The sequence below is a fragment of the Erinaceus europaeus genome, chromosome 3 (genome assembly GCF_950295315.1).
Source record: "Erinaceus europaeus chromosome 3, mEriEur2.1, whole genome shotgun sequence".
Taxonomy (NCBI): domain Eukaryota; kingdom Metazoa; phylum Chordata; class Mammalia; order Eulipotyphla; family Erinaceidae; genus Erinaceus; species Erinaceus europaeus.
In genome coordinates this window covers 118,759,526-118,772,427 of record NC_080164.1, presented here as the reverse complement: position 1 = coordinate 118,772,427, position 12,902 = coordinate 118,759,526, and the positions used below count along the sequence as shown (strand labels likewise).

General features: G+C 39.8%; 1 protein-coding gene across 1 annotated transcript in view; it reads left to right on the top strand.

The window, feature by feature from the left end:
* Nucleotides 1-12,902, top strand: part of FAM13A (family with sequence similarity 13 member A) — a 229,145-nt gene that overhangs the window by 49,697 nt on the left and 166,546 nt on the right. The window contains exon 4 of the mRNA XM_060188451.1: nucleotides 9,914-10,091. Coding sequence (XP_060044434.1) covers nucleotides 9,914-10,091 — 178 coding nt within the window. The remainder of the gene's footprint in view (nucleotides 1-9,913; nucleotides 10,092-12,902) is intronic.

The window sequence follows — 12,902 nt, the reverse complement described above, 5'->3', positions numbered from 1 at the left end:
GCGCATGTGACTGCATCTGCACAATTTCCCAGCAGGGCATGTCAACTGGCCATGCTGTTTCAGTCTAGTTGACTTCCAATGGGAATACATTTGATTCCTAGTGTGAACTTGTTGGATTAAAACAGCCCACATTTGATGTCTCACTGTTGTTATGTGTGGACTCAGTTGATTCCTCTGCTAACTGTCTCCTAAATCAAAAATTCAGGTGTCCACCAGCTGGGGTCCCATTGGGAAGCTCTGGGGTGGACATCTGCTTCCAGGTCACTCAGGTGACTGACCTCTTGGAGGTCCCACTAAACCTGAGTGGATCAATTCCTGGTAGGCTACTCAGAGCCCTGCAGAGACTGTCCATGGTCACACACATGTGACTTCTCTCCATCTTCAGAGTCAGCAACAACTCACTGTTTTATCTAGTAGATTAGCAAGGTTTTATAAGTCTTGTTGCGATACTTAATGTGGAAACAGGGTAGTTCTGTAGATCTGATGCCATGAAGCTAAATGTTTTGCTTCTTTTAATGGCTGACCTTGTTATGGAGCCAGAATATATCAGACTAGAGATTAGCATTTTGCCAGTTGTTTTATTTTCTTCTTCTTGAAACCAAGACTGTAAGTTCAATATAGTTTCATGAGCTTTGAAATGACACAGTATGTGATAAACTCTAGGATGAACGTCCAAGCTACAGTTAGGAGCCATCTGTCCACCATTGCTGATTATGCTCATAATCTCTTCTTAATAAGGAGCTTGTCACATGGTTCAGTGCTTGCTACTTAATCTAAAACATGAGTTTTTATAGTCCAATTTCCTTTAAATATGCTGAGTAATATACATTGCTTATGTTATGCTAGTTGTAAATTTGTCTTTTGGCTTAAGAAAATGGGTCAAACTTAGCCAACAACAAATGAAAGCTTTCAAGAGCACTTGAATAATTTGGTGTGACACATTTCACAAGTGGAGAAAATGTTAGTTTTTGTCATAAGAAAAGATGTTAAAGAAAATGATGACAACTGCAGCTATTAACCATTATTCCATCTGGGAAGTGTCCCTAATCCATTCAGGCTAATTCAGATTAATTCTGGAAATAACTGCAAGAAAATTTAAGATTGTCAGAATATTTTGCTACATCTACATTCTGCTGTTCTGTCTCAAATCCTGTGTATTTCCACTTCTGAGTATGTTTTTCTTCTGACCAACATATGGCCTTTCTCTTACCATTCACTCTGTAATCTGATTCCTACATAACACTTTGACCCAGCTTGTTCAAAATAGACAAATCATGCCATACTTCATTAAGACATATCTTAGATATGGACGTCTCTTTATTCCTGTAATATTTTGTCTTCCATAGTATCTGTGTGTACTACAAGGATCTCTTTGGTGTATATCAATATATCAGTGCTCTTTATGGAGTCTTTTCTGTATGCAAGGCACTGAGGGAATTTAAAGTATATTTAATATTCAACCTCCAACTCTGAAAAAGCGAACATTTGCCAATGTGTGGGTTATTTGCTTTACCTTTCCATAGCCATCAAATACATCCCTACTGAGGAGAACCTTTTTTTTTGGGGGGGCAGCAAAATTTAAATTTATTTTTTCATATTTCTATAAAAGAGTGATCTAGGAGTATGTGTTTACTGTCAGAAATCATCGTATATTGTGTTATTTGCTGGGAAAGTGATGCCTTAGAAGACCATTTCGGTTACCTATGTCTGCTTTTCTTATCACCCAGAGGTGGCTGTCTGGCCATCTGTTGTGTAGTTCCAGTCACCTCCTAGTTTTCCCCAAGCACCTTATTGATTCATGTCTCAAGGCCAAAGTGTAACACCTACGAAGATAGGTATTTCTATTTGTTTTCTTTACTAATGCAGCCCAAATTCTGCTGGGAAGCATCACATAATAAATACATGTGGAAACATTGGGTGGGTATTCATTCCATACATGTACTTTTTTGTTTACATACAATTGTTTTTCCTGTGTAAAATAAGGCACGAGCAGACTCCATCTAGAATCTTCCCTTCTCTCCCCATCTCCTCAGTTTCCTCCTGGTCTAGGTCAGCAGGCTGTCTCAGTGGGGTCCTTGCAGTCTAGACTCAGAAAGACAGAGCAGCCCTACACCACCCCAAGCTCAGAGCTGTCACTTGGGGGAAATCAAGATCGTGGCTCATAGTATAGCTTAGTGCTGTGCCTTCCCTGTTCTGCCATCACCTGTGTCATTTCCTGCTTCTTCCCACTCGCCACAACTTGGCTCAGCCCCAACCCCCCTAAAACTTAGCCTCGCCTATCTATCCATTCCTTCCTTGCCACTTTTCCACCCTTTCTTCCTTGTTCTTGCTGCTGCTTTGCCATTCTAAGCCAACTTTTTTAGACAGTGAGATTGAGATGGTGAGGTAGTGAGACAGGAGTAGTGGGAGAGGGGGAAAGACACTACAGCATAGAAACATCTCCCATGTTTGAGGGCCCTTCTTTGCCCTTCTTCTTCTAGCGTTTGCCCTTCTTCCGTAGCCAGTCAACAGCATCAGGTTGAGCCTGATGTAAAGTTTCGAGACCTCCTTTGAATCTGGAGAGGTGGCAGTCGTTGACTATGTGGGTCATAGTCTGTCTGTAGCCACAGGGGCCGTTCTTTGCCCTTAGGAAGGCAAACACATTAAGGGCCTTATTAAGAGACTTCCAAGGCCAGCTTGCACATGTCTTGGCTTTACTCCCTTCACCCTTATACTACTTTCTTTTTATTTTTTCTAAAAAATATTTTATTTATTATTATTTTAAATTTCTTTTAAAATTAATGTTTTACATTCAACAGTAAATACAATAGTTTGTGCATGCATAAAATTTCCCAGTTTTCCATATAACAATACAACCCCCACTAGGTCCTCTGTCATCCTTCTTGGACCTATATTCTCCCCACCCACCCCAGAGTCTTTTACTTTGGTGCAATTCGCCAATTCCAGTTCAGGTTCTACTTGTGTTTTCTCTTCTGATGTTGTTTTTCAACTTCTGCCTGAGAGTGAGATCATCCCATATTCATCCTTCTGTTTCTGACTTATTTCACTTAACATGAATTTTGCAAGGGCCATCCAAGATCAGCTGAAAAGGGTGAAGTCACCATTTTTAATAGCTGAGTAGTATTCCATTGTGTATATATACCACAACTTGCTCAGCCACTCATCTGTTGTTGGACACCTGGGTTGCTTCCAGGTTTTGGCTATTACAAATTGTGCTGCTAAGAACATATGTGCACACAGATCTTTTTGGATGAGTGTGTTGGGTTCCTTAGGATATATCTCCAGGAGAGGAATTGCAGGATCATAGGGTAGGTCCATTTCTAGCCTTCTGAGAGTGCTCCAGACTGTTCTGCACAGAGGATGGACAAATTGAGGGTTACTTTGAGCCCACAACCTCTCCAGCATTTATTGCTGTTACCTTTTTTGATGTATGACATTCTCACAGGGGTTCTCATTGTTGTCTTTATTTGCATTTCTCTGACACTCAAAAAGTTGGAGCATTTCTTCATGTGTTTCTCAGCCTTTTTGGATCTCTTCTGTGGTGAATATTTTGTTCATGTCCTCCTCACATTTTCAGATGGGGTTATTTGTTTTCTTGTAGTTGAGTTTGGCAAGGCCTTTATATATTCTGGTTATTAGCCCCTTGTCTGATGTATGGCATGCAAAGATCTTATCCCATTCTGTGAGGGGTCTCTTGGTTTGGGTAGTAGTTTCTTTATCTGTGCAGAAGCTTTTTAATTTGATGTAGTCCCATAGGTTTATGCTTGCTTTAGTCTTCTTTGTAATTGGATTAGTTTCATTGAAGATGTCTTTAAAATTTATGTGGAAAAGAGTTCTGCCAATATTTTCCTCCAAGTATCTGATTGCTTCTGGACTAACATCCAAGTCCTTGATCCACTTGGGATTTACTTTTGTATTTGGTGAAATATAGTGGTTCAGTTTCATTCTTCTGTATGTTTCAACCCATTTTTTCCAACATCATTTGTTGAAGAGACTCTGCTTTCCCCATTTAATAGTCTGGGCACCTTTGTCAAAGATTAGATGTCCATAGGTGTGAGGGCTTACTTCTGGGCTCTCAATTCTATTCCACTGGTCAGTGTGTCTATTCATGTTCCAGTATCACGCAGTTTTGATGACAATGGCCCTATAATACAATTTGAGATCTGAGAGTGTGATGCTTCCAGTTCTGTTTTGGCAATTCTAGATCTCAAGATTGTTTTGGCAATTCTAGATCTTTTCTGGTTCCAGATAAACATTTGTAGCATTTGTTCTATTCTCCTAAAAAATGTGGTTGGGATCTTGATGGGAATAGCATTAAATTTGTAGATGGCTCTGAGTAGTATATTCATTTTGATGATGTTAATTCTTCCAACCCATGAACATGGAATATGTTTCCACTTCTTTGTGTCTTTTTCAATTTCTTTGAGTAGTGACTCATAATTTTCAGTGTACAAGTCTTTCACTTCTTTGGTTAGGTTTACTTCCAGATATTTTGTTGTTTTTGTAGCTATAGTAAAAGGAATTGACTTCTGGATTTCTGGATTTTCAACATCTATGTTCATCAGAGATATTGGTGTGTAGTTTTCTTTTTTGGTTGTGTCCCTGTCTGCTTTTGATATCAAAGTGATGTTGGCTTCATAGAAGCTGGGAGGCAGTATTCCCATGTCTTCAATCTTCTGGAAGACTTTTAAAATATAGGTATTAGTTCTTCTTTGAAGGTTTTCTAGAATTCATTTGTAAAACCATCTGGTCCAGGACTTTTATTTTTGGGGAAGGTTTTTTATAACTTTCAATTGCATTAGCTGTGATGGGCCTGTTCATGTTATCTAACTCCTCTTTACTTAATTTAGGAAGTTTGTAGGTATCTAGGAAATCTTCCATTTCTTCCAGTTTCTCTAGCTTGGTGGCATATAGTTGTTCATAGAAGCCTCGCTGATACGTTGAATTTCTGCGGTGTCTGTTGTGATATCTCCTCTTTCATTTCTGATCTTATTTATTTGGGTCTTCTCCCTTTTTTGTTTTGTGAGTGTGGCTAAAGGTTTGTCGATTTTGTTCACTCTTTCAATGAACCAACATTTACTTTTGTTGATCTTTTATGGTTTTCTTATTTTTAATGTTATTTATCTCTGTCCTAACTTTAGTGATTTCTGTCCTTCTGGTTGCTTTAGGGTTCCTTTGTACTTCTTTTAGGTCTTTAAGATGTGCAATCAGGCTGTTTATTTGTGCTTTTTCTTGTTTCCTAATGTGTGCTTATATGGCTATGAACTTCCCTCGCAGTACTAAGTTAGCTGTGTCCCAAATATTTTCATAGCTTGTGTCTTCATTTTCATTGAACTCTTGAAACATTTTTATTTCTTCTTTTATTTCCTCTTTGACTCAGTAGTTGTTAAGGAGTGTACTGTTGAGTTTCCACATTTTGGGACTCTTACTAATGTTTTGTTGATTATTAAATGTTAATTTACTTCCACTGTAGTCTGAGAAGATGCTTGGGATGATTTCAGTGCTCTTGAATTTGCTGATTCTGTCTTTGCACCTAACATATGGTCTGTCCTTGAGAATGACCCATGTGGACTTGAGTAGAGTGTGTATTCCAGTTTCTTGGGATTAAGGACTCTGAAAACGTCCAATAGTTCTAGTTTATCTGTCTCCTCATTTAGCTCCCTCATGTCTTCATTGATTTTCTGCCTGGATGATCTGTCAAGTTGAGAGAGTGGGGTGTTGAAGTCCCCTAATATGACTGTCTTGCTGTTAATATATTGCTATAGCTCTTTCAGTATGTTTGATGTATTGAGATAGTTTCTCATTGGGTGCATAGATGTTAATAATTGTTAAGTTCTCTTGATTGACTGTTCCTCTGAGCATTAAGTAATGTCCATCCCTATCTTTTTAAATTTTATTTATTTTAAAGTCTATTGTGTCAGATATGAGAATAGTCCCCTCCACCCCCCCCCACCCCCCGTTTATGGTCCTTTGGTTTGTATAACAGTTTTTTATCCTTTCACTTTGAGTCTGTGTTTGTCTTGTTGAGAAAGCTGGGTTTCCTGAAGACAGCATATTGTTGGGTTGTGTTTTCTGATCCATCTTCCTACTCTGTCCCTTTTAGTAGGTGAATTCATGCCATTGACATTTACTGATATCATAGATTGAAGATATTTTAATGCCATTCTTGTAGATTTTTAGATTGTTCTAATATATGGCATATTTATAGTGGTCTGACTGTTTATATAATACCTTTCAGAACATCTTTCAGGGCAGGTTTGGTGATAGTTGATTTTTTCAACTGTTGCTTGTCTGAGAAGGTTTTTATGCCTTCATCTAGTCTGAATGGCAGTCTAGCAGGATACAGTAGTCTTGGTTGAAAGCCCTTCTCATTGAGTACTCGATATATATCTTGCCATTCTCTTCTGGCCTGTAGTGTTTGTATGGAAAAGTCTGCTGCTAATTCCTATGTAGGTGACTCTTTGTTTTTCTCTTGCAACCTTCAGGATCCTTTCTTTATCCTTATCCTTTCCATTCTAAATATGATGTGTCTTGGTGTCTTTACATCTGGGTTAATTCTGTTTGGGACCCTCTGGGCTTCTTGAACCTTTATGTCTTTTATGTTGTCTAGACTAGAGAAGTTCTCGGCTATTGTGTCCTAAAGAATGCTTTCTTCCGTTCCCTCTCTTTCTTCCTTTCTTCTTTCTTTAAACCAGTAATGCATATATTATTTCTTTTGAAGTCATTCTATAGGTCTCTGTTATTGTTTTCAGTATTTCTTAATCTCTTTTGAGATCTCTTACTTCTTTTTTAGTTGTCTCTAATTTGTCCTCGATCTTGCTAATTCTGTCTTCAGCCTCATTTATTCTATTCTCTGTCCCCTCTTCTATTTCCTGGAGTTCATCTGTTTTGTTTCCTTGTTCTGATACTGTTTTAGCTTGTTCAGCTATTTGTGTTCGTAGCTCAGCTATTGCAGCTACTGCACTCTAATAACCTTGAGATAATTAGTGTTTTCTTCCAGGGTCTCATTCATTGCTTCTGCATTTCTGATGACAATTCTTTCAAACTCTTACTCACTCCTGTGATTATTTCCTTAACTAGAGTTTGAATATTGACCTCATTATTTTGTGCTTCCCCCTTTCGGGGGCTTTCAGCTGGACTCTTGTCCTGGTTCATTTCTCCAATATTTATTCTTGTTGCTTTAACTATTTTATATAGTATGTTATGAGGTCCCTTTCTCAGTACTTTTCAAATTACTGATCACTCTTGCCTGGATTGACTTGTGTCTAAGTAAGGTAATTAAAGGGTTCACAGTTGTGGAAATTGACAGTTGTTTCATCATTATTATTATTATTATTATTATTAATTTATTTTTTATTTCAGAAGGGATAAATTAACAAAACCGTAGGGTAGGAGGGGTACAACTCCACACAATTCCCACCACCCAATCTCCATATCCCATCCCCTCCCCCAATAGCCTTCCCATTCTCTATCCCTCTGGGAGCATGGACCCAGGGTCCTTGTGGGTTGCAGAAGGTGGAAGGTCTGGCTTCTGTAATTGCTTCCCCACTAAACATGGACGTTGACTGGTCAGTCCATACTCGCAGTCTGCCTCTTTCTTTCCCTAGTAGGGTGGGTCTCTGGGGAAGTGGAGCTCCAGGACATATTGGTGGGGTCTTCAGTCCAGGGAAGCCTGGCCGGCATCCTGATGGCATCTGGAACCTGGTGGCTGAAAAGAGAGTTAACATACAAAGCCAAACAAATTGTTGAGCAATCATGGACCCAAAGGTTGGAATAGTTGAGAAGAAGTGTTGGGGGGGGGTACTCACTGCAAACTCTAGTGTACTTCTGCTTTCAGGTATATATTTTGCAGTAGTTTATGGATACGTGTGAACATATGTTCTCTCTCACAGAACCTGGTCTATATCTAGGTTTTGGGACTTTGTTAGAAAGTGATCCACCTGGGATGGAATTAGAGAATACTATGAAAGGAAAGGTCTCACCCAAGTAATAAAGCTGAAGGGTTGCCATTCCACACCTGAAGTCTCTGGACACAGTCTGAGCTAAAGCATGTTGAGGTGGCAATCGTTGTGTTGATTAGGTTGCGATTGGCAGATGCAATATTATTTGATACGGATTGGGAGAGGCATGCAGGAAAGTGGGCCCTATCCTAAGGTTCCAGGACTGGGGCAAATATAGGCTCTATAGTGGAGATGTGAGGTTCCTGCTGTCTTAGGGTTCAAAAAGACAATGGATAGTTAATGTTATCATCACATTATTTGGTAATTGGGTTAACTTTGAAAAGTCCTTTTATTAGGGTTTGCTTTATAGTACCCAGTATCTTGTAAATAGCTGTGCCACTGGTTGCTTCTGATCTACTTGGTCTAGGCTTTTGAGAGTGTCCAGATATCAAATACACAGCTTATATATTAAAAAGACTCAGTCTGTGTTTTAAAAAGTTCGAGACATACAATTAATTTCCCCCCCCTCATATTAATTAACTCGTGATTTATATGAATACACTTTACTAGGATCGTACATAAACACCATTCTCAACACCAAGAGACTGTGTCCCATCCTACCCACCCACCCCCTCAATATTATTTTAATTCCTGAGTTGGAGCTCAGTGGCTTAAAAGCCTCTTTTGTTCTTTTTCTTCCCTGTAGGCTATGGGAGCCTGAGGGCTTTTAAACTGTAAGTAGGCTTCTTAGCTTAATCACTGACTCCTGACTAAGAGATAAAGCAGGGTGGGGCAGAGATAATCCAGTGGTTATGCAAAGAGACTTTCACAGCCCCACCATAGTCTACCAAGGTGTAGGTCTTCTCCTGAGTTTCCTGGTTAGTTCTCTGTCCCCTGGTGTCAGCACAGGGCCTCCCTGCCACTGCTCCAGATTCTGAGGGCAGTAGCAGTGGAGACTCACATTTGCATTTGGTGAATCTCAGGGGAGTCCTCTCTTCCCTTCAGCCTTTTTTTTTTAATTTATTTTTTATTTAAGAAAGGATAAATTAACAAAACGGTAGGGTAGGAGGGGTACAACTCCACACAATTCTCACCACCCAATATCCATATCCCATCCCCTCCCCTGATAGCTTTCCCATTCTCTATCCCTCTGGGAACATGGACCCAGGGTCCTTGTGGGTTGCAGAAGGTGGGAGGTCTGGCTTCTGTAATTGCTTCCCCGCTAAACATGGACGTTGACTGGTCCGTCCATACTCCCAGCCTGCATCTCTTTCCCTAGTAGGGTGGGTCTCTGGGGAAGTGGAGCTCCAGGACACATTGGTGGGGTCTTCAGTCCAGGGATGCCTGGCTGGCATCCTGATGGCATCTGGAACCTGTCACCTGGTGTCAGCCATCTCTTTGTTGATGCAACAGAACTGGAGGTGGTGTCTCAACTGGTAAACTACTGGACTGTTACCAACCACTTAATCTCTCCCTAGGCTCCTCACTGTCTATGAGCCACATGTGTTTGCAGTCACCAGTGATTTGGTGGGTTCCTGAAGTCATTCTAGTCCTGTCTTGTGGTCTCAGGTATTCTCCTTTGGTATTCCTATTTGACCCAGGAGAAGAGAGACACACAGCTGCTTCTGCTCCATAGCCCCTCCTCCAGAAGTCCACCAAACATCTTCCTTCTTTAAAAGAACTTTGTTGTCATATACTCAAATCTATTTTAGGTATTTGTTTTAGTTAAACTGGTGATATCTTCATCCATAGCCTGCCTCTGGGTTTGAGGTTTTATTTCAGAGCCAAAGGACCAGCAGCTATTGCAATGCAATCTTTATTGTTTTTTGTTTGTTTGTTTGTTTGTTTCAGTCTCCAGGGAGGGTTTGTTTTGAATGAAAACCCATTGCTTTCTACTACACCTATGTTCTTTCCCTACTGTTACTGTGACAGATGCTTGAGAACACTTTCCTATTCTTTTTTTGTTTCCCCAGGCGACAGTAGTGGTGCTCAGGAAAGCAGTCTAAGGGACCTGCTCAGAGAGCTGCCAGATGCCCACTACCAGCTCCTCAAATACTTGTGCCAGTTCCTGACTCAGGTAGCCCAGCGGCACGGGCAGAACCGCATGGACATTCACAACCTCGCCACTGTGTTTGGGCCAAATTGCTTTCAGTAAGTTAATGGGACCTTAGGGGTCATCTTGTAACACCTCCCTTCTCCCTCATTCCTCTGTGAAATGACTGGGACAGAGAGCCATGCTTCCAAACCCCAGCCCCCCAGCATTGAACCTTCTTAATTTTAAAAATGCAGCTGTTTTTTTTCTTTTAATTTTTATTTATAAAATGGAAACACTGATAAAAAGCATAGGATAAGAGGGGTACAATTCCACACAGTTTCTACCACCAGAACTTCATATCCCATCCCCTTCCCTGATAGCTTTCCTATTCTTTATCCCTCTGGGAGTATGGACCCAGGGTCATTATGGAGTGTTTTTTATGAAAGTGTTACATGTTAATACTTCAAGAACATCATTGGAAATTCTATGTGTGCATGTAGCTTTTACTGGATTGGATAGTCTCAAGGCTAATCAGAAAGTTTAACAAAAACAAAGGCATATAATGCCATGGAAATGAGATGTAACCCATTATAGTTGCCTCTTGTTTATTGAGGTTAATCAGTTCCAGACTCTACCACAATAAGTGAATTTCTACAAGGTAGGATTCTTTATTTATAAATCGAATATTTTCATAAAGCATAGAAAACCTGTTTACAACCTTCTAAATAAGTTTTAAACATTATTAGAGCTCTCTAGACATGAAATAACACCCCATTAGCTTTGCTTCCTTGTTGAAAGAGACAGTAGTCATTGCATGGATGTTCCCTTCATCTTTACTGATGGAGCAAACAGTACACTCATTCAAGTCATAATGGCAGGCAGTCTACATGAGTGTCTTGCCATCTTTGATTATATCCAAGAGTTTCACCTTCTCCTGAATGGTAAGCATCTTCCTCGGGTGCTTTGTTTCGTTGTCAAAAGGCTTGGAAGAAGCAGTGCATTTAGAAGCCATGGTGAGGCTTAGATAAAGGTTCTCAGAAATTGCAAATACTTACACGAGCAAACCCCACTAGGTCCTCTGTCAGCATGCTCTAGGACCTGAACCCCCACCCCAGAGTCTTTTACTTTGGTTCAATACACCAACACCAATCCAAGTTCTCCATAGTGTTTTCTCTTCTGATCTTATTTTTCAACTTCTGCCTATGAGTATGATCATCCCATATTCATCCTTCTGTTTCTGGCTTAATTTCACTTAACATGATTTCTTCAAGCTCCATCCAAGATAGACTGTTTTCCCCTTTTTATTTTATCTTTATTTGACAGGACAAAGAGAAATTGAGAGGTATGGGGAGGTAGAGAGGGAGAGAGAAAGATAGACACCTGTAGCCCTGCTTTACCACTCATAAAGCAGCCTTTATGAGTGGGGAGCAGGGGTTTGAACCCAGATCCTGTTATGTGGTCATATGTGCAATTAGCCAAGTGTGTCATTGCCTGTCCCCCTTTTCTTCTTTAAGTCAAGTGTGTGAGACTTTTTTTTCTTACCATGGGCCATTTGCCTATTTATAATAATATCTTCACTCACTAAGCCATACAGAATTATCGACTTAAAAATTATCATTTGATGCTACTATGAAAAAAAAAAGCTCCTGGTTTATAGAATTTCAAGTCCCTAAAAAACAGACTAAGGAAATGCTTTCCTTAGTAACTAAGGAGAATACATTATATGGGCAACAGATGAGGAAGGTTTTTTTTTTTAAATTTTTTAAAATAAATATGGAAACGTTCTTATGAAGTATTTAGTCTTTAAAAGAATATACAATTATAGGTGAAAATTACATTGACTGTGAAACATATAAACACAAAAGTGAAGGGACCTACAGCAAAAACATTGGTTGGTTAGTAGGGCTTCTGGATGCTATTAGGTGACTGAATTACTGGATTTTTCAACATGGGCTTCCAGTTTCAAGCTTATGAAATGGTGATGATTAGGTACTATTATCAGTGTAAAAGGATTAAACAACTTCTATAGGTGGTAGATAGAGTATGTTATCCAGCCTCCCTTGGGAGGGTGAAAAATTCTCTACCATTGTTGATCCACGTTGAGGGCAAGGTCCTATGGGGGCCCCCAAAGGGGGCCATTGCATTGTTCCTGATGGAGATGACCAGTGATAATGGAGAGAGGGATCGATTTGAGCTCTAGGCTCATCGTGTTTGTGTGGGAATCCCATGACTCCCCAACTAGGGTCCTAGTGGATGGGGTGGCCTGATAGTGACTAAAGGGTCATCATTAAAGTATGCCAGTCTCTTGCCCTTATTCAGCTTTTGTAGTCCTTACTTTGATACGGTTAGCTTTGGAGTGACTGAGGGAAATGTAATAGGAAGTAGGTGATGAGTGTATCTAGGTCTAAGTAGGAACTATTTCATTAGGTACTTTAAGGTGTCTTTTTAGGTCTTTCTACTTGCTTGCATTTATTGACTCACTGCAAACTATTATGCACTCTTGCTTTAAGATATATATATATTTGCCCTATTTTATGGATACATGTGTACATCTGCCCTATCTCATGGGACCTGGTCTGTATCTAGGTTTTGGGACTCATGGATAGAAGCTGAGAAGTAAGAACAGAATGGGGAAACACAAAGTAGAACTTGAACTGGGTCTGGTGTATTACGCCAAAGCCAAGATTTCTGGAATAGGAGGTGCTTTCAGGTCCTTGTCTATGCACATGGAGCAAGAACTAGACTGGCAGTGAGAGTGTTTTTCAGAAAACGGAGAAATTTTACACATGTAATAACAGCCATATTTACTGTAAACCATTAATCCTCCCAGTAAAAATATTAAAAATATATAGTACAAGTATCAAATTCAAGAAGCTTCTTTGCATTTAGAAGACTTATTGGAGAGTTATTTTTCTTTGTAAATTAAA